Source organism: Canis lupus, chromosome 14 (assembly GCF_048164855.1).
Source record: "Canis lupus baileyi chromosome 14, mCanLup2.hap1, whole genome shotgun sequence".
Classification (NCBI taxonomy): domain Eukaryota; kingdom Metazoa; phylum Chordata; class Mammalia; order Carnivora; family Canidae; genus Canis; species Canis lupus.
The window spans coordinates 46,507,817-46,530,667 of NC_132851.1; the positions used below are offsets into that span (position 1 = coordinate 46,507,817).

The 22,851-nt window shown below is 36.9% G+C and overlaps 1 protein-coding gene across 12 annotated transcripts in view; it reads right to left on the reverse strand.

Moving 5' to 3' along the window:
• The window catches only part of FRYL (FRY like transcription coactivator), a 256,517-nt gene that overhangs the window by 69,021 nt on the left and 164,645 nt on the right, over positions 1 to 22,851 (reverse strand). For all 12 annotated transcript variants that reach the window (XM_072774992.1, XM_072774988.1, XM_072774989.1 and 9 more), the window contains 14 exons: positions 21,577 to 21,814; positions 20,084 to 20,269; positions 19,721 to 19,807; positions 18,081 to 18,349; positions 17,081 to 17,276; positions 15,882 to 16,006; positions 13,544 to 13,601; positions 10,696 to 10,787; positions 7,636 to 7,808; positions 5,919 to 6,079; positions 5,276 to 5,386; positions 4,147 to 4,301; positions 3,715 to 3,814; positions 2,309 to 2,477 (listed from right to left, as the gene is read on the reverse strand). In XM_072774992.1, the coding sequence (XP_072631093.1) occupies positions 2,309 to 2,477; positions 3,715 to 3,814; positions 4,147 to 4,301; positions 5,276 to 5,386; positions 5,919 to 6,079; positions 7,636 to 7,808; positions 10,696 to 10,787; positions 13,544 to 13,601; positions 15,882 to 16,006; positions 17,081 to 17,276; positions 18,081 to 18,349; positions 19,721 to 19,807; positions 20,084 to 20,269; positions 21,577 to 21,814 (2,120 nt within the window). The remainder of the gene's footprint in view (positions 1 to 2,308; positions 2,478 to 3,714; positions 3,815 to 4,146; positions 4,302 to 5,275; positions 5,387 to 5,918; positions 6,080 to 7,635; positions 7,809 to 10,695; positions 10,788 to 13,543; positions 13,602 to 15,881; positions 16,007 to 17,080; positions 17,277 to 18,080; positions 18,350 to 19,720; positions 19,808 to 20,083; positions 20,270 to 21,576; positions 21,815 to 22,851) is intronic.

The window sequence follows — 22,851 nt, forward strand, 5'->3', positions numbered from 1 at the left end:
ATTCTGGAACTGCACACACATGGGTCTGAATCCCAGCTCTACCCGGTATAAGCTGCTTGACTGAGGGCCAACCTGTCAACCTCTGATCCTCAATTTATTATCGGTGAGAAGAGGGTAACAAAAGCAGTTGCCTCATGGGATTATCATGGCACATTGGAAATAGTGCTGATGAAGTGCTCAGTCCAATGCTTTCTGGTTATATTCAATTCTCACTTTTTATAAGAATCCCTTCTATTAAGACATTAATGTTACTGCCTCCGGTATGAAAGGAAAGACCTGAAGCTCTATGAGTAGTTGGCTGAAGAGGTTCTGTCCAGGGGAGAGGTGGTCATTTGTGGGAGCTGGGGCCACAGCAATGGCAGTGACCTCTCTCTGGGAGACAGGGTCTCCTGAGAAGGAGGCCTGGGAACACGAATACTTAAGATAGAAGGAAAGAATCCACCAAAAGTGACAGAAAAGGAATAGCTCACAGCAGAAGGACAACCAGGAAATATTAAGTTTCTAGAAATCAAGAGAGGTTGGTATTTAAAGAAATGTAAGGTGACAAACATTAACTGCCTGGAAAAGTAGCCAACAGACTGAAGACCAAATGTTGATGATTAGACTTAGCTGTTAGAATGTCTTTAGTAAGTTCATAGAGGAAGCTCACACGAATGGAGTCTAAAGGCCATTTATGAAGACGTACAAAGGCTGAGAACAAGGAAAAAGTGAATGTGGATAGTCAGGCAGGTAAAGGGGGTGGCGGATGGGCCTGGGGTGGGTGTAAAGGAGGAAAAGGACAGGAGGAAGCCAGAGAGCTGAAGACATTTAAAGATTAACAACTGGTTCCAGAGAAAGGAAGGAGCAGGACCCTCAAATTTCAAAGTGGGGCAAAGCTTATATCGACAGCGATCCCGTACGATCCCCAACAAATACTCTGCTCATCTTGCCTTGGAAACAATAAAACAGAAAACTGCCCTGAGCAGGCTTACAGGCTATATTTTGGTTTAGAATAAACCATTTTAAGCAGAGGAGTTATAACTGGCAGATCCTAATGACAAGTGTCTGTAGACAGAAGCAAAGGACACAGCATCTGAGCTGTGGGCATGGGCCACCCCCACCAATTTCTTGAGCGTTGAGCCTCAGTTGGATGGCTTTGCCTTCTGCGTGGGAGCCTCGAGAAGCAGCCCAACTGCAGCATCAGTGATCATGGCAGCCACGGCTTTGCACTGCTGTATGGCTTTCCCCCATTCGGGTCACTGAGGGACGGGAAACTGTTTCTACTGTGGAAATGGGTACCATTTTTCAATGTGGAAAGATGCTCAAGGAAGGTTCAGGTGACTAAGTCTCTAGGCCAAATGAAAGAAAGGAGCCACAGCAGGATCCTGTCATCTCCTGGATGCCTGTTTTGGTGCGTGTCCAAGTTTCATACTAAAATAAGATATTGTCACAAGTGAAAGGCAGAAAAATGACCTAAGGGTTAAAATTAAGTTTTCAGGAAAAGGATAAAGCACATTAGGAGCACTTGCCATAGTGTGTTCACTGGGCAGAAGGTTAAACTAGATTTTAAACAAAAACTCCTAAATCTGGGTCCTGGGAGATCCAGAGAGAAAGGACACCTTGCCTGACCCATAGTCCTGCTGTTTTAGAAACCCCTGGAAGGAACTGTTGTCGGCACAAGAGAAGGAAACTGGAACGGAAAGCAATGTGGGATCCTGGCAGGAGTTTTGCTCAAGGCAGTACAGGACCTTTCCCTATCATGAGAGGTTTCACTTACAGAAAGAAACCTGTATCTTTATCCCTGCTCATTTTTATTACTAACGATAGACCAATATGCAAGATAAAGTGTATGTCAAGATATAGGAAGTTCTGTGTCTACTGAAGAAACCTTTTTTTTTTCCTTTATTTTTTTAAAGATTATTATTTATTCATGAGAGACACAGGCAGAGGGAGAAGCAGGTTCCCTGGGGACTTGATCCCAGAATCCGGGGATCATGACCTGAGCTAAAGGCATATGCTCAACCACTGAACCAGGCATCCTGAAGAAACGTTTTTAAGTTGCATGTGAAGTCCCCTCCCCTTTTTCCCCCCTGGGGTGGAGAAGAGAAGGCAAAGTGAGAAGCCTTACAGTAATAAGAAATGTATGTATCAAGATAGATTAGTATTAAATCTTATTAAAGGAAAAAATTCTCTTTCATAGAGACACGTTCTGTTTTGAATCAGCCTCAAATTTCTTATTTAAGCAATAAGAAATTTAAGATTTCCTAAAACTAGTTTTTTTTAGAAATGATTGCTAAAGAAAACCCAATAACCGGTTCAACGCTCATACCTGAGAATATGGCGAGAGTGAGCTCAGGATAGGCCCTTGCTAATTCCTCAGACAGCTGATAATACGAAACAGAATACAGATGCGGGAGAGGAGACAGCTGGCTGAGCACTCCGTCTGTTCTCTGAACTTCCAATTTGTGAGCATAGCGAAACATCTTCGGTTCCAGGATCTGCAGGAAGGGAGATTCAAGATTTTATGAGTCCTCTACATTTCAGCTATAATTCAAAAATAAAATCTCCTGAGAATTACTCCAATTTAAAAGCTATATAGTTATGTATCTTGTAAAGTATCTCAGATGTTAGTTTCTAATTCCCAGGAATGTTTGCAAAAGATCTCTAACTGTTTACAAGGTTTACACTCCTTGGGCTTAATGCCAATGGTCCGGGTTAGTGACCGTCTGAAAATGACTTTAGCAACTTACTATACAATTACTTGCAGAAGATTGACCACTTTCCAGTTCAAAAACAGGATTATATGAAAAACATGTGTAAGTGAAACAAAAAATCTTCAAGCAGATCTTGGTGAAATACAGATTAAATATGTAATATGAGCTAAAAATTATTTTAATATTATACTATGTAAAGAGACAGCACTGAACTTTCTTCTCAGTTGATAAAGACATGAGGGTATAATTCCTAAGATGACCACAAACCACCATCAGTACCACTTCAAACCTCTGGAAAAATCTGCATCTACTGGAATCTTGCTCTTAACTTGGTTAAGAGTGAAGAACCTTATCCTATCATCAACTAGTTAGGTATTGGATAATAATGCTATCTCCAGGCTTGGTAAGTTAACTTTCTTGGTTCTTTTTCTTGGTCTAATAAAGAAAAATTATACAAGCTCATCATAAAGGGGCTATTACTTTTTACTTGGTTCTCAAAAAAAAAAAAATTGGCTCACATTATTCTTACCTGCTGAACAGAAATAGTTACATGCACAACGTAGGTCCCGACTGCTAGATATTCATTGGTACATACACATATGTGGGCATATATACATAACTCCTCTGTAACACACTTCTGAATACTCTGTATTATTTGTAGACTCAAGTGATCTATATTATCTTTGTTTTCTATTTGTAGTTATAATTAGGAATTGATACCATGCCTCCCTATTAAAAATAAAGCTGAGGGGCTCCTGGGTGGCACAGTTGGTTGAGCACCTGACTCTTGGTTTCTGCTCAGGTCACAATCTCAGAGTCATGAGATCGAGCCCGTCAGGCTTTGCACTGAGAGCAGAATCTGCTATAGGTTTTTGCTCCTCTCTCTCTCTCTCTCTCTCCCCCTCTGCCCCTCCCCACCTTGTACTCTAAAATAAATAGATCTTTTAAAAAAAGGCTAAATATTTACATGCTTTATTAAATTGTCAACAAGAGATACTTTAACTAACATTTGCTTACAAACCTGTAACAGTTGCATGGCAACTTCATAGATACTTCGAGAAGAATCAGCTGCTTTAAACAGTATCAGATTCAGGAGCATCACTGTGTCACACTGATAATCCCTAGGGACAAATTTTACATGTTAGATAAATTTTAGAGGCTTTCATACCATTAATAAATATGACATACAAAGGGCAAGGCTGCAAACCAAGCTTTTAAGCCTATGACTAGGTGTTTTTTATTGTTGGGTTTTTGTTTTTGTTTTTGTTTTTTAAAGGCAAAAGGTCCAACAACAGATGCATGGTACTCATTATTTTTATTCTGGCCCAATTTCATTAGAGGTCAAGGAAATAAAATACTGGTTTCTTACTATTTCTGAATTCAAAAGGACACATTTTCTTAAAAACAAAAAAAGAAAAGCTAAATAAAATATGGAAGACAGTAGCTAGAGTACCTGTTCTGGAATACATTAGCTATGGCTTTAAAGCAGCCAGCTGCCACTCTGGTGGAACCAGTGTAACATCGATCCACAGCCCAGTACATGAGGTTGCTCTGATCCGGGTTCAGCTCCAGCAGTAATGTAACTGCTTCACAGCCCAACTGATGAACCTAAGTAAAGGTCACAACATTGCCCAGGATAAAGAAATTTATACATTTTACATATAAAATAAACTACTATATATATATACATTAACTCATATATATATATGATATATATATAAAACTACTTTTCTACATTTTCATTAACAAACATGGTATATACATATTTAATGTATTTAAGCACAAAACCCTGTCTCCTTTTGTTCAACTTCTTCTCATTTTATTCAGCCAAAAGAAAAAAAAAAAGATGGCATGGATAAATTATACTTGGTCTCCTGCTTTTTACACAACACTCTAAGTAGTACAATTCTGTCCTCCAGCAGAGCCCTGAAGGCGGTTGATGAATATGAACGGTGATTAAGTGCTTTCAGAAAAGTGAGTTATTAACCTCTCCAGTTATTTTTATCAAGCTTCATTCTTGTTTTTGATAACCCAATAGAAAAATTATTCTGAGGGGAAAAAAATGTAAGTCCTGTTCTAAATTGTGAAGTCTGTGCATGTACGGTATGAGAACAAGAAAAAGGGAAGGCAAGAGTCATTGGAGAGGGGTCAAAAAAAGAAAAATGATATTAAACATAAAAAATAACAGATTTCTTCCTTGGAGCTCAATGCATTCCATCTTAATATTTTCTTTATAGATCAAGAACCCTATCATGAGATATATATATATATATTATATATATAATATACATATGTGTGTGTATGTATATATATATACACATATACACACACACTGTATTAATCTTATAAAAAAAGAGGAAATTAACATTTAAATAATAAATAAAAATTAGAAATTTCTTAAATTACTGCATCCTATTTAATTTCACATAACATGCTTTTTGCACATAATTCTAACCTATCATACATATAATATATATGTTATATATATAAATATATAAATACTTGTTTTCAGTGGGTCATACTGTAATTCCAGATAATGCAGAGTGATTCATGTGAAATTTTAAAGGAACTGTCATAATCACCTTTTTGTCCAGAGAGTCCAAAATGTTATCCAACCATTTGTACAAATAGCCATCTGATGAAAGTCCTACATTATCTGCAACAGGGCCACAACATAGGACAGCAGACATAGCCTTCAAACAATAATATTAGAATTACATTTAAAACATTTAAGAGGTTATAGGTTGGCTGCTTAATGAGAAGAGGCAGGATATTTTTATTCATGCTCAGGTAGCCACAATATCTTTAACTCTTTCCTTTATAAAGAAGAGTATAATAGCAATTTTTGAAACTAAGTCATTTGTTAGGAGTAATAAGTAAATACATGATACTGGGTAAGGCATGGAGTTTGAATGGTACTGGAAGAGAAGAGGAAAAAAAGGACCCAGAGAAAGTACTTAAGTGGGGAAAAAGAAGAGGCATTTCTCAGTTCTTTAAGAAGAAAATGGCATTTAAATTTTGGGTAGATTCTCTAACTTTTTTGCATTGTGTTTTATGTAGTTAAATAAACGTAGAGTATAAATATTTGAATATAGCAGGCAAACATATATTCTAATATTTTCCGGTACTCAGAAGAAGTCGATCCTTTTTATAATAATAGGCACCGAGAGACAAAGTTAACTGCACTCTTCACATAAGAAAAAAACTCAGATTTCTAAGTAGTACCTTTAGTGCACAGTACTGATGTCTGTTAATTTGCATATTTCTGTCACTGTATCTGTCCAAGGGTGTAAACATGATGCTAAAAGGACCTGCCCAGTGACTGAACAGCATAAACAAACTGTGACGAAGGCTCTGTTGAGGGAAGATACTTCTTCTCTGGTGCACTGAAAAAAAAAAAAGAATAGAAGGGAAAAAAATTACTTCCATTTCTTTTCATTTTAACATGCACATCCACTTACTCGGTATTGAAATGTAATATTACAAAAAAGAAAGCAAAAGTTTTCCTTTGAACCTACTGAAAACCTCCTCAGTGACAGCAATCACTGACACACACATGAAAGACCCAGAAAGAGGTTTGCGGTCTATGACACCACCTAGCGCAGCATCATGAGAGACACGGGTTCTCTGCAAGCAGAATTTCAAGGCAGGCACGGTACTGGGAGCCAGGACCCCGCTCCTCCCCAGATGTTGCTGGCTACATGGTAAGCTTGGCCAACACCTCAACATAAACACAACTCGATCTTGGTTCATTGCCAACACAATGCTTTGGACTAGGTAGGGCATCTCTGAGCTTTGTCTGTGTTCAGCTACACAGCTGTCTTTATAAAAGAATCCTTATGTGAAATCTTGATATACAGAACAAAGGAGTGACCAGTCTACTTGAGGTAAGAGGTGAGGCCTAGAGTTAAATCCATCCTGCTGCCTCTTGCTGCTGTGACCGGAAGAGAAATAACATACTTTGAAGACCCCTGGTTGAGATTAATTCTTTCCCCTTGAAAAATTCCATCTACAAGTTCTCTGCATTTAATCCTTGTTGAAGAAACTCAACAGTATCCTAATGAACCAAGGCGGAAGCTATGGAAGAATGTTTAGTGATGGACTAAATTATATCTTTGTGTTAATGAGCTTCAGATGAGAAAATATGGAGGGAAAGAATACTCTTCTTCTCTAAATAGCATCATTTCCCTCTGTAAGTTCAAAACAGGGCTCCTGTATTTGAAATTAATGGGCCTAAAAAAATGCTTACAGGTTTCTCTTATAAAACACAATCCATGCTCTCACTTTAAGGAGTCACCTGTTTGCATGTTCTTTTAAAGGTAACAAAATGATTCCTTTGCAGAAAAGAGAAAGAAACATTTGCATTTACATTGTATACCCAAGACCACAGTCACATTTTTATGTCTATACTTGCAAACAATTTATGTCTTTTTAAAATGTAACTGCATAGACCAATATTTCTGGAGCCTAACCCAGTACCTGGCATATAGCATGTACTGGAATCATAGGTACATACACCTTAAAGGAATCAATCAATAACACTGTATACCCGCTATACTTTGTACTGTGGTCTAGACCCTTCTTTCATTATTCAGAACCACCTGGTTAATTCTACTTTCAATTACCATTTGGAACAGAATTGTGTTTTGCTTACTGCCTCTGGAAGGAGTTTGTCTAAAGTAGCTTCTATTGATTTCTTACTTTTTTTTGGTGTTAGTGTCTTGATTATCATTAAAAAAAAATCTATGTGGGGTTGCTTTCTGATTTCTACTCACAACGCTAACTAAAGGTAAAACAAACTCTTGCCATCCATGTTATGCTGACATACGTTTCCACTATGTACATAAGCTGCTTTTTATCACCTTAGACTTAAAACCCTCAGGGGAAAGAAATATATGATGGTCCCTTAATATTCAATAATGTTTTACAAAACTGAAATTACCTGGAACATTCTGAATGATATTCGCCACTAAGGCACTAAAATGGCATCGTATATCCTTCAGTGTGTCAGAGTCTTTTTCATTTTCTGCTTCCAGGAGTTGTCTAGTTAAATCTACATATTCCAATAAAGTGTTGTTGAGGAAATGTGTTTCATTATCAAGGCCACCACTTGCACTGAAAATAAGAAAGAAAAGGCGATTTTAAATTATAATTTAAATAAAAATAAATTCCTACTAATCAAAATCAGAATAATATACAGACCCTTGAACAATGTGAGGGTTAGGGACACCTACCTCTGCTACCCCAGCATATAACTTTTGACTGCAAAACTTAGCTACCAATAAAGAGCCTGCTGTTTGCTGGAAAGCTACTGATAACTTAAACTGTCGATTAACATATATTTTGTATGTCACACGTATTATATACTACATTCTTAGAATAAAATAAGCTAAAGAAAAGAAAATGTTATTAAGAAAATCAGAAGAGAAAATACATTTACAGTACTCTACCATTAAAAACCCACATACCAATGGACCTATGAAGTTCAAATCCATGTTCAGGGGCAATTGTATATTAAACGTGGCACAGTTATAGTAGTGTGCAACTTAATATACAAAAATCAAATGAACATGATTTTGGCTTACAAATATAAAATAGATGGTGCTTAAGAAACTGCTACTGTAATATGTACTATTCAAATTCCATGCATACCTCTAATCAACTACTCTGAGTGTTAAATGTTATTCCCTCCCTGGCAAAATATATAGCTTCTTAAAATAAGGAAAAAAGGAGGCCTCAGCAAGAGGCCTGATAGGGAGAATCAGTTTAGAATCAGGTAGAAAGAGGAGGGGCGCCTGGGTGCCTCAATCGGTTAAAAGCAGCCGACTCTTGATCTCAGCTCAGGTCTTGATCTCACGGTTGTGAGTTTAACCCCCATGTTGGGCTCCACACTAGGTATGGAACCTACTTAAAAAAAAAGATAGGTAGAAAGAGGAAAGACTAGTTGTATATATTCTCAGAGATGCCATGCAAATTCACATTACGCCTTTAGCACAACTAATCAAATATCCATTAGATACTTATTCTCAGCAAGATTCTAGATAGGTAGTACTTTGGATACAAAAATTTAAGAGCATTCAAGTAAGAGTTCTGGTTTTCAAGTCTTCTATCTATACCTATGGAGTTGCCTTAAAAATATCTGCAGTAATTTTTTGAGGCAAGGGTTCTGTGCCTGGAAACAATGACCTAGAAGGAAGGAGGTTATTTGGTTAGTCAGAAGTCTTAGATTCCAGTTTTGTTCCCTCACTTGACTAGCAGCTACTTCAGAGGATTTTAGTAAGAATATAAGTTAGTTACTATATAAAAAAGGATTAGTAAACTGTAAGTGCTATTTAAATGGTTAGCTATTATTTACATTTATTTTGATCAGTTTTTCCTTGTTATATTTGAAAAGTACTTCTAAAATATATGACTTTTATAAGCAAAAATAATTTTTAGTAGTTGAGGCCATGAAAACAAAAGTACAGTGGTACTACAGTATATTAAAAATCTCAGTCTACAACAGTAAAAATATGTTGAACGAATCCATAATGAAATGTTCTCCTTCATTCTTTAAAGGAATGTTTTTAATTTCTGACTAATGATTTATTACTGGATGGGAAACCAATTTAATAGACTGCAACCTGGCTTAGAATAAAACATTCATTCATTTAAAAACTACTCGTTGAATACCTCTTATGCATACTGGAGTAGCTGGGTGAACAAAGCAAAGATTCCCTGCATCTTGGCCTTTGGAATTTATTTTTCCCCCTTAATCGAGGAAATGAAAAGTCCATAATACTAACAGCCTTACAATATTACTTTCTCTTAAAAAAAAACAAAACCAAAAACAAAACACATAAATGTGTTCAAAACCATTACTGCTCAATAGTGACTACAGCTTTTGTAGTTAAATTTTCAATATATCAACATTCTGCAGTTCCTCCAAATAGTACCATTCAAAGATTCTTCATTCACGAACACAACATTAAAAGCAACACAACAGAAGAAAAAAAGATACAGATACGTATTAGGTTGTTGATTTTTTGCATTAAGCCCAGCATGTTTCAAATTCTCTTTTCCTAACTTCCACTGTTTTATTACCATGTAGGACCAAGAAAAAAAATGTTTCTTTTTCTTTCTTTTCGTTTGCTTTTCAGCTACTATAAAAGAAAAGGTAAGTCAGCGGTCTAAATTCTCTTTAATTAAAGCTCTGTTTTGAAAGCACTCGTCAAGAGCATTTGATGCTCACTGTGGAAGGTATGAGGTACATTAAGAAATAATCAAGACAGGTGCCAGAGTCACAATACTGCATTTGTTTATTAACACTCTTTTTTCCTAAGATCTCTGTTCAGTTACCTTTTTTTGGAGGTGATCAGATATACCTCCTCCCCCCCCACACACACACACTCCTTCAATAGTCAGGCAATACAGTTACCCCTCTGAGGGAAAGAGTTATTTTCTCAATTCAAAGCTGATGGGGTTTTCCTCAAGGAGCTGGTCATAGTGTAAACATGCCTTTATTCTAGCAATAACTCCAGGTTTTATGTTCTCATTGGTGAAGGGTGGAAAGTTACGGACTATGAATTATGTTCACAGATTTCACGATTTTCCCCAACAGGAGAGATTAACAGTTGATTGGAATAAATCTGCAAACCTTCTAGCATTTAGCCTTTGTGTATATGATTTTACAATCCAAAGGAAATAGATCTTTAAGATGAGGTAAGAAATTGTTGAGTCAGTCACACAAAAAAGGCTACTGTCCACTTGCTTTAGTTACTAGATTCCTACAAATATCAAAATCCCAGGAACAGTATAGCTAATTTTTGCCTGAACCAGTCTAGTACTGGAGGTAGATTTTCTTCAATACAGATGCATCTTTGGTAAATAATGCTCAGAGCGTAGCATTTTTTTGTCATTGTTGCAAAGGTGCTTTTCTGTTTTTATATATTTCATAAGAGAAAAAAATATTATTATTCCCTAATTCATTCCAAAGTTTTAAAAACCAAAATCCATTACTGACCTGTGACTAATGACACCAGCATCTGCCAGCAGTTCAAATATTCGTACCAGTTGTACTCGTAAAATATCTCGACGCCTGCGCCGTTTCATATTCTATTTCAAAGATAAAAAGGTAGTAAGTAAAAGTCCTTCAGAGTAGTTGATAGAAAACTTTCTGGCATAACTTGGAAAGAATAAAAGTGCATATCTCTGGGCTTTTAGGGTTCATCACAATTATTTTGCTTGTGCAATGTAGACTTCGAGCATTTTAGTGGCTGCTGAATCAAAGAGATATGTGTGGAATTGTTTGAAATTAATGAGCCAAATAAAATCACATGATGTTTTATGTGGCAATACTCCTTGTGTGGGGGGAAAACAGAATCCTATAGTTACTTTACAGTTACTTTAGTGATTTGCTAACCTGACAACTTAGAACTGAAGCAGCTAAGTAAATTGTTCTCACTGTATCATTAAGAATCCCTAAAATATCCCCCCAAATATAACACAAAGGACAAATAACTAAAGGGGGAATGAAGAAATCCCAAAGATTTTGCTCTGCCAACATTTTCCACTCAATAATTTTGACATAAAAACTAAATACAAAAGAAAAAAATTCTCTGATCATTACAATATGAATAAATCTGTCTTACTAGAGCCAAAATACTAATGGCTAGCATGGGAGCCGTAATATCTCTACCGGATTCGGATTCGGCTTCCAATTCCCATTGGAAGGAAAAAAAATGTTTTTCTCATTGTAGGAAGTGACAGATCTGCTGTATCACTTTCTTCTATGGTCATTATGTCACTATGATGTAATTGTCACAGTACAGAGCAACTGGAAACTTCCTTACTGGTCTTTCACTTTCAAGTCCATAATCCAATTTCCTGCCTTCTGCAAGGAGGCCAATTTGCTAATGACTAACTCATTACATTTCATTATGTTTCTTTTTAGCTCTTTATAAAGTTTATGGCAATTTGTACTGAACAGGATGGTTTTCTAAGCAAGGTTTGAGGATTTCTGCAAAGTTTTAGATGACTTGTTTCCATTTTGTCTCTACAGAAGGATTTTGAGTTAAAGCACTAAAAATAAATCTTACATTCAAGGCACATCACTGTACTTCTCTATTCACTTGCTACGATGACTTCTTTCCCCTGAAATTCTGAAGTATAAATATTGCTACTTAATTTTCTTTCCAGTTCCACGTCCCTCTAATGAATCATCCTGTACTGTAATCAACATACTCATTCTGAAACAAAAGTCTAATCAATTACTAAGTGGGGATACTATCACTACTCGACAGGGCTGAATTAAAGAAAGGAAGTGAAGAATGACAGATGCTGTCTTCAAGTTTCTAAAAGAGCAGCTATTGTCACCATGTCCTTCTGCTTTAACTCCTCTGTGACACTAACAGCAGTGATTCTCAGTCTACTACACCAGGCTCATCTAAGATGGTTTTTAAAAGACTTTTGGGCTCCATTTCAGGGATTATCTCTCTCTCTTTCTTTTTTTTTTTTTTTTTTTTTTCCATTTCAGGGATTCTCATTCAATAGGCCCCAGAATCTTTAATTTTTTAAGAAGCTCCTCCAGGTAGTTCTCAGATGCCCACGCGATCTAATCACCACTGGTCTACTGGGTAAAGCCAAGACCAGGACAGTCTCCCATGAGATAGTTCCTATCTTGCTTTGCAGCCCAATCAATCACTTTCTCCATAATATAATCTTGCACAAGAATCTGCAATGTCCAAATTCTTTTACGAAGTTTGCAAATGCTGTTTCTCTTCCTAGAATGTCTTTCTCTTGCTTGTCCACTGGGCAACACTTTTCAAATTTCACCGCAAATATTGGTGCTTCGTGTCTACTTTTTCTCCACGGGCAGAGCCAGCGGCTTTCTTCTCTGCAGTTTGCAACCTCTCACCTATGATTTTATTCCGGTGAGTAATACATTGTTGTAATTATGGTTTGCATATCTGCCTGTACCACTAGACCTGTGGTTTCTGAAAATGGCTCAGAACCTGACACAGATCTATGGATTTGGGGACACAGACCCAGGGTTGGCAAAATACGGCCCTCAAGCCAACCCTGGCACATGGTTGCCTAAAAAATTTTTTGGAATATAGCTACACCTCTTTGTTTAGTAGTCTATGCAGATTAAGTAGTTGCAACAGAGACAGTAGGACTTGCAAAGGTGAAAATATTTACTATCTGGCCACTTACAGAAAAGGTTTGCTGACCCAGATCTAGACCCTGACTGTCCCCACTTTAGTTAGAGTAGTTTGGTTTTTAAAAAGATTTTATTTGAGAGAGAGAGAGAGAGAGAGAGAGAACAAGCATGGGAGCAACAGAGGGAGTGGGAGAAGCAGACTCCCCACTGAGCAGGAAGCCTGATGCAGGACTTGATCCCAGGACCCCAGGTTTACGACGTGAGCAAAAGGCAGACGCTTAACCAACTGAATCACTCAGGCTCCTCCAATTAGAGCAAGTTAATGTTATATACAATGAATTTCTGCCTAAGATCTTCTCTGAGGAGGAAAAGAAAATATTAAAAAATTATTGAGGAGCACCTGGGTGGCTGAGTCGGTTGAGTTTCTGACTCCTGATTTTGGCTCAGGTCATGATCTCAGGGCCATGAGATTGAGCCACAGGATGGGCTCTATGCTGGGTGCGGAGCCTCCTTAAGATTGTCTCTCTCCCTTTCCCCTTTCCCACCCTTGTGTGCGCTCTCTTAAAAAAAAAAAATGTTGAAAACTGCTTCAGACGATCTTTTGCATATTTACTTCTTAACTTCTAACATTTGGTATAATGTATTGATACAGAAGGCAAATAAGTACCTGCCATATAAATATTTAATGATTGAAAACTACACAGCTTACCTCTGGCCTTCTTTCGAGTGCTTCTTTTATTATGGGGTGCAATTCCTCTATTAGTTCCCTAGAAGAAAAATTATACACATTTTTAAACTAATAGCTGAACAGATATAATCTGATATGCAAATATGTAAAACTAATATAATGATGTGAAATGATGAGTGTTAACACTAATTTTACTGTTTTAAACACAATCTTTATTATTTTGGATTTATTTTTTTTTTTTTTTAAAGATTCTATTTATTTATTCATGAAAGACACACAGAGAGAGAGAGAGAGAGAGAGAGAGAGAGGCAGAGACACACACAAAGGGAGAAGCAGGCTCCATGTGGGGAGCCCGATGTGGGACTCAATCCTGGAACTCCAGGATCAGCCCTGGGCCGAAGGCAGGCGCTAAACTGCTGAGCCACCCAGGGATTCCCTATTTTGGTTTTAAGTAACATGTGCACACTGTAGAACATTGGGAAAGCAGAAAAAATGGTATAGGCCACCTATTCTAATTTGCAGAGGCAAATACCATCAAGATTGTTATTCCAAAAAAAAAAAAAAAAAAGGATTGTTATTCCATCATTTGGCAACCCACATACATCTTATATAGTTGAAATCCTACCATATATGAGATGGTACCTATTTCCCTTTAACATTAGAATAACTTCCACATGTCTTTAATTAACTCATAATACTCTATTATAGGGTAGGATACCATAATTCTTCTAAACATTTATTACTGGTTAATTAAATTTTATCTATTTTTTTAAAAAGATTTTAAGTATAATCTCTACACCTAATGTGGGGCTCTAGTTCACAATCTCAAGATCAAGAGTCACATGCTTCACCAACTAACTGAGCCAGGTGCCCCAATTTTATCTCATTTTTGTTATTATAAATACTGCCTCAGTGAGCATCTTCATTTCTGATTATCTCCTTAGGATTAATTTTTTTTAATGGAATTAATGAATCAAAGGGCATCAACTTCATGAAAATGATAATTTTATCTTTGCTTATATTCTGATTTTAAATAGAAAACGTGCTCATTGTAGATGATTGGGAAAATAAAAAAAGGATAATAAGAAAATGAATCTACAATTTCATCATCTATAAAACTACTGCAGATAATCAAAGTATTTGCCTCCGGATTGTTTCTATTTACAATAATTTGTTTTTTAAGAGGCCCAGATCATTTTTGTAATCCATTTTTTTTCTATCAGAATAATATATTTACTTGTCATAAAAGAATCTTCTAAAACTTCACTTACGATGATGCCATCCCACAAATATAGACCTATTACAATTTGCTAACCTAGTCTCTGTTGTATGTGTTATCTCAGAGATAAAACATCAAACATCACCTTAGTTCAATAGAGGACAATGTCAGAAGAACAAATAACAGGCTCAGCAGGGAATAACAAACAGAATCTCAGGTAAAAATGAAGGATTTGCTTTGTTAATATCAAAAAAAACATCGGGATGTTTTTGAGGGATGCCTGGGTGGCTCAGTGGTTGAGTGTCTGCCTTCAGCCCAGGGCGTGATCCTGGAGACCCTGGATCGAGTCCCACGTCAGGCTCTCTGCATGGAGCCTGCTTCTCCCTCTGCCTGTGTCTCTGCCTCTCTCTCTGTCTCTCATGAATAAATAAAAATAAAAATCTTTTAAAAAACCCCAAAACTTCAAGGATGATATAAAATATGTACGTTAATTATTATTTTTTTAAAATCTAATTCTCTTGAACAAGGAGGGGAAGAACTATAGTTTTTGTTTTGTTCTCTCTTTTTTTTAAGATTTTATTTATGTATTTGAGACAGTGGGTGAGACAGAATGAGCGTAAGAGAGAGAGAAAGAGAGAACAAGCAGAGGGAGGGGCAGAGGGAGAAGCAGACTCCCCACTGGAGCAGGGAGCCTGAGGCGGGGCTGGATCCTAGGACTCTGGGATCATGACCTGAGTGGAAGGCAGACACTTAACCGACTGAGCCACCCAGGGGTCCAAAAAACTACAGTTTTAACCAAAAAGACAACACTGTAAAATAATTCCATCACTGTATAAATAAGTAGAAAAATATTAAAAATGTACCCGGCATTTTATTATTTTTAGAATGCATTTATACATAGCATAAGTGATTTTTATAGTAATCCTGTGAAGAACACTGGGGAAATCTTATTTGCGCAATCAAAAAAAATAAATAAATGATTAAATAAATTAAATGACCCGTTAAATGTTACATGGCTGACTAACTGGTAAATGTCAGGACTGATATGAACTATCCAGATTCTAAGTACTCTATCACAATTTCTCTCCAGTAGTACATTTACTATTTTTGTGCATAGAGAAAACATATGAAGATAATTACCTAAAAGCTCCGGGGTTGGTCCTGCCAAGACCTAGAACAAGGGATTCTGTGATTTCCATGCTCTCAGAGCGCATCATTGGAACTATGTGCTTAAACAAGGATGAAGGGGATGGGATGCCAATAATCTGGAAAAAAAAATACACTTATAGCAGCCAGTAATCATAGCACATGCAACTAAATAATTTGGCACTCATGAATATTTCATCAAGGGCAACAGATAGATGAAATTTTACTGTGAATAGGACTTCAAAATTCACCTGTGAGAACATAATCTAAAAACATTAAGGGATCTGTCCAATGGTTCACTGAAAGTTTGTTAAAAGAATTTGGGCTCTGTGGCTCTCTGAATTTCTTACAGATATTTACCATTACATAACAGGCTGACTTCCCTCATTTGATACTCTATGTCTTTTGATCCATAAAAAGGAATTAAACAAAATTATTTCTAAGTCATTGGTGTTAAAGTAAGACACTCAGGTGTTACTCAGTTTTCTAAATTTTCTTCAACCACCTCATAATATTTTGTGTCAGAGCCTGAAGACTATAGAATGGTTCTTATCAAGTATCAGATTGCATCACTACATGATTTAGGGAAATTCTACAAAGGTATTAATTAATTAATTAATTATTTTAAAGATTTTATTTATTTATTCCATGATAGTCACACACACAGAGAGAGAGAGAGGCAGAGACATAGGCAGAGGGAGAAGCAGGCTCCATGCAGGGAGCCCGACGTGGGATTCGATCCCGGGTCTCCAGGATCGCGCCCTGGGCCAAAGGCAGGCGCTAAACCGCTGCGCCATCCAGGGATCTCAGTATTTAATTATTTAAATGACTTCTTTCAGATACTGAGAAGTGTGAGAACTATAGGAAACCAACTAAGGAAAAATGGGGATGAAAATGCCTCTAAAAATATTATGATGTATTTAATGAGCATGACTCTCTTTTCACCAAACTCTCTCTATATATAATGTGTGTGTGTGTGTGTGTGTGTGTGTGTGTGTGTATACACACATATATATAAATAATTGATTCCAATCAGGAATCCATAGTAATAGAACTCCTCGAACTATTTTTATCACTAATACAAGTAATACACTTTTCAACCAAATTCCTTCATTGTCCTAGAAAAGAAATTTTAAAACATTATTTTATGGTGCCATTAAGATTCAGTGGTAGACCGGGAATTCTAAACTTACTTTAGAATCAATGCTATAGCCACTATCAGGGGTAGATGCCAACGTCTCAGGAGGAGAACACCTCACAGAACCTGTAGATGTTGAAGATGAGGTGGATGTCGCCGCACTGCAGCAAAGGAGCAGATAGTTTCTCCACAGGCCAATGTAGGAGTCACTGCTTGTGGTAGTATTTACTTTCTTAGCATTGATGGGGCTACTAGGGGGAAAAGAAGAGAAATAGGCAGATGTAAATAAATCAATGTGTTTTGAAGGTTTCTTTTATCTAAAGCTAAAGATCAAGTGAAGTCAGGAACTTCAATTCAGGTTCAAAAACTCTCTAATTATATTTAAGAGCAAGAAGAAATTAACTGTACTTCATGAGGACGTTATCCCACACTCTATCACATCATCAGTTACTCCAAATCTTTACCATTATCCCCCAAATGAAAACCCAATGCCGTTTTCACTAATCCCTATCGACAGGTGGCCTTCCTTATAATGTCATCCCAAAAAGTCAGGTCACTGAGCTTGGCATCTCTTCCCTTTGCATACTTCTACAAACCCGCCTATATTCATATCCATATGAATTCATATCCTCTTCATTAATTCTTTCCTCTTTCAATAGATTCCCCAGACACATACTATGCACAAAGCACTTTGCTATGACATAAACTAACAATTCGGTGAGACTGAATTACATGAAAAAGATGAAGGAATTATAAAACTACATCCTTTACATCTTTCATCTCCCTCTTTAATACTTCCAACCTGTATGACTTTTTCAAATATGTACTTGTAAAAACTGACAGTCTACACATTTTTATTATTTACTTATTCATGAGAGACAGAGAGAGAGAGGCAGAGACATAGGCAGAGGGAGAAGCAGGCTCCCTGCGGGGAGCCCGATGTGGGACTTGATCCCAGGACCTGGGGATAATGTCCTGAGCCAAAGGCAGATGCTCAATCGCTGAGCCACCCAGGTGCCCCACATTTTAAGATTTATACTAAGAAAATAACTTACTTTATATCAACCTGTGGGGATAACGACTGGAGCCTCGTGTATGCAAACATCCAAGCATAGCTCACAGCTGTACAGCAGTGTTTGGGAAGGTTTTCCTGCTTTAAAAAACTGGAGAGACTTATAATCCATGGGTCTTGGCCTTGGGTCACATGTGCAAATATCCATATGTGTGATGGACTAATCACATCAAACTGGTGGCTGATGGGAGATGAGTTCCATTCTGCTAATGTCTGTAAATCTATTGAACTAGGGCAATACAGCAAAGTAGTCTATGTAGAGAAAAAAAACAATGGATTATCACACATTTCAGTAACTTTCAAAGTTCCACCATCTGAATTGCATTAAACTGTAAGTGGCCTATTGGTAGTTTCTAGGACCAAAAAAAAAAAGAAAACAAACAAACAAACAAAAAAAACAAAAAAACAAACCCCTCTGTTTTAGAACCCAAGATGGGTTTCAGGGAGTGTGTGTGTGTGTGTGTGTGTGTGTATGTGTGTATACACACGAACGTTCTTGAAATTGCATAGAACTTTTTTTTTTCTTTTTTTGTATATATGTGCACATGTTTTTTCTGGAGAGAGACTGCATAGCTTTCACTAGTCTCAAAAGGATCTATAAACCAAAAAGGTGGAGAATTCATGTAGGAATATGTAACTTTCGTGGGTGTACTAGAGCTGCCAAGGAAGTGAAAAATGGACCATTAACTTCATGCTGACGTGCTCAGAATACGCATAGGCAGAAAACAGACAGGAAAATGATCTCCTCCACAGAGGTACATATTCTTAATATTTGTTCAACAATATTCTAAGCTCTTGTACTGAAGAGATAAAGATTTACCTTCAGAGCAAATTATATGTCATTTGAACAACAACAACAAAAACAAATGGAGTCTTAAACTGAACAGAGGCTCAATTCACTCTCCCAGTCAACAGATATTTACAAAGCACCTGCTACTCAGCAGGCATGATTTTAGGCACTAGAAGAGAATTATTCGTTATTCTTTTTTCTCATTGAAATCATAGTTAATATTCTAAACCAGAATTCTTTAAGTTGTACAGATTTATAATCATCACTTATGTTTATAGAATCTTTTTATTATCTCCCTTGGTTATACATTAAGTTGTGAGTTACAAGAGTCAGGTGTTACAGAGAGCCCAGACACCTTGTCCATGTATTCCAAATAGGGAGAAAAAACTTCAAATAGTCAAGTTTGATAGTTACATTTATGTCCATACTGAAATTTTTTTTTTAAGATTTATTCATTTATGATAGACAGAGAGAGAGAGAGGCAGAGACACAGGAGGAGAGAGAAGCAGGCTCCATGCCAGGAGCCTGATGTGGGACTCAATCCCGGGACCCCAGGATCGTGCCCTGGGCCAAAGGCAGGCGGTAAACCGCTGAGCCACCCAGGGTTCTCCCCTACGGAAATCTTGATGCATGACCTTTCTAAAAAAATCAAACCCAACTAAGAAGGCTAAGTGTTTGCTGATAAAGTGTTTTTCTTCATCTTAAGGAGTTAATTACTTATGACCTGGGCATAAAATACTTTCCGATGCATCAAATTTATAAAGAAATTCATACACGTATGTCTGTCTGAATTTCAAAAACAAGACTAAATAGCATGAAATCGTTACAGTTACCTGATCGGCCCCAGTGAGATGTATGAAGCTCTCAAGAATGGATGGGCTCAGCCTGTCCATCACATCTATGGCTAATTCATCATCACCCTATAAAAAAGTTATTATATGTCTAAAAACACTTAGGAATGACTAAGAACAGTAGCCAAACCTAAGAAAACATAACAAAGTTCACATTAGTACTATTTGTTACAAATAGAATTGAGGGCAGGTGGGTTAGTTTAGACCCAGTGGAAAAGACTCTGTTACTTTGTTATAAAGGTAAGTTCTATCTGCATGGTAACAAGAGAAATGGGATAAGAGTGAACAACAAGATAGTTTTTAACTACTTTCATTAGATAATTAAATGATAGATCTAAATCTTACCTTAGGTATTTCCAAAAGTGCAAACAAAGCTCGTATTTCTCTAAGGACACTGACGGCTAATCTCCTAGTGGCAGGTCGACTGCTACAGAGAATGACAAGTGCAAACCCTTCAACCACATGGAATACATTGGAATACGGGCTCCTTTCCAGAGGAGGGGGGTGAGAAGCTCCATTAGCCACACCATGCTTGAAAAATAAACAGAAGTTAAAAATAAAATAATATGTGTAGACATTCCAGTACAACCATCAACAAAGAGTACAGCAAATCATATAAATTATAGCTACAGGTCTGCCTCAGCTTAAGCAATTTAAATCATATTTAATTTATAAAAATTTTAAAAAGTATACACAGAGAAAACAAGCATTTAGTTAGTAGTCTAAATATGAATTCTGTACCGAACTTCTACCATCCTCTGGCTACTTTGTAACCTTGGAGCTGACACTGTTAATCACTCTTGGTCTAACTTTTCTTTGTGGAAAATGAGGGGATTGAATTGGACCATCTGAACTCAAAGTGTAGACCAGCAGTATGGCATCACCTAGGTGCTTGTAGAAAACAGAGATTTTTCAGGCCCCTGGTGATTTCTTTCTTTCTTAAGATTTTATTTATTTGTTGGCAGGGGGGATGTGGGCAGGGGGTGGGTGGCCAGGGAAGGACAAGCAGACTCCCTGCCCGGCAAGGAGCCCGACTTGGGACTCAATGCCAGGACCCTGAGATCATGATTTGAGCCAAAGTCAGACACTTAACCAGCTAAGCCACCCAGACACCAAGGCCCATGCTGATTTCTATGCTCACTGAAGGTTGAGAAGCTGGACAACTTAGATGATCCAGTTCTAAAATTCCAAGGTTCTAGGACAATATATTATCTTAATCAATAATTTGAGCACCTTTCATAGTAAAGAGCCATACCAACTGTATATGCGAGGTAGGAACTAGTGCCATGGATAAAACAATCAAATAACTCAAATGGAATTCTACCAAAAATTATTATATCAGCTTTAAATATATTGGAAACAGCCTAAATGTAAGCTAGCATTGCCACTACTCTCTGTGTTCATTCAAAACTAATTGTTACTAAAAAAAAGGGGGTGGGGGATGACTGGGTGGTTCAGCGGTTGAGCATCTGCCTTCAGCTCAGGTTGTGATCCTGGAGTCCCGGGACCGAGTCCCACATCGGGCTCCCTGCATGGAGCCTGCTTCTCTCTCTGCCTATGTCTCTGTCTCTCTCTGTCTCTCTCATGAATAAATAAATAAAATCTTTAAAAAAAAATAAACTAATTGTTACCAAAGGAAGGTTGGAAAGGTTGGACACACAAACACTATGTTTAATATCTGAACTGCACGAAGATTCAGTTTAAGGGATTATGAATACTTCCAAAGCAAACAAAACTAATCAAATGTTTAGTTTTCAAGAAATCAATATATATTAAAATCACTGTTGGTCATTCACCACCAACCACATACAAAGGGACAATACAAAAGAATTTGGTACCTGGGAGTCCTGGTTTTTGTTATGCACTTGGGTTGCTTGTTTCCACTGGTTTATTAACTGTACCAACATCTTTACAGCATTATCAAGAAGCGTGGGATGGACATCAGTCACCTCACGAACAATAAAATAAACAAATCCTGAAAGAACATCCTCCCGCCAATCTGGAAAATCAAGCATTAGTGCCTGCAGGGTATTGAAAGCCAGAGCACGCAGTTCTTCATCCATATGAATTGTGAGCCTACCAAGAACAAAATTCCATTAGCAAACCTCAAAACCTTCTAAGTAGTTTATCATCTACACCTTAAAACTAAGAACTCAAAAATATATATATATATATATGTCCTCTTCTCTGGTTTGTAAGAACTATGAAAATAAGAACCAATGTTCACTTTATGTTTATATTCACCCCTATGTTATTCTATATTCACTTGTTTAAATTCATATATGAATCTATGAATATTAGTTGTACTTTTACTATAATTAAGATAATAAGTTTGATCATAATTAATTTGGTGTATCTTTAAAAATACAGATTGACATATCAGAATTCCATTTAAAAAATTCTTTAATCCTTAAGATGCTGTATGTTATATTGTAATCAGTCAAAAATTACATCCAATCATATCCTAGCCCTATCTCACATTTATTTAGTCCTTTACTATCACTAGAAAGAACATGATTTATCTGTCATTTTTTTCATGCTGCTGAGGTTACAGTTAGATATAAGACAGCTGATTATAAACAAGAAAAGAGAATAAACCAAGATGAAACCAATTTAACAGAAATAACTCCAAAGTATGAGAGTAAATTTTGGAACAACATCATAAATAGGGTGTACTTAATAAAGAATGGGGAAAAAAGTGTTGATTTAACAAAGAAGTCCCTAAAAAGACTTAAAGGAGAAGCTATGTAAAATTATCTTTTAAAGATATCAAAACAATAGAAGGACATGAAAGTAATATTAGCTAAAGGATTTTACCAAAACATAAAATGGGACTGGTAAACAAGAAAACCATAAAAGATGGTCACAGTAGGACACTACCAATATATAATACTCTATGAGCAAGAGTTTCTGATTCGGGGCTGAAGAGGATTCTTTTAGTGACTGACCATTCAAGACACACGCATCAGAGTTAGGAACAGCCTGAAAGAATAAGGGAAGCAGGTAATATTAACCACATGTCACAATGACTGTTGCTCAGAAGTTGGGAGGGTGGGAATGACAGAGGAAGAAAGCTGTGTGGTTTAGGTGGAAGGAGATCTCGCTATCTCCAC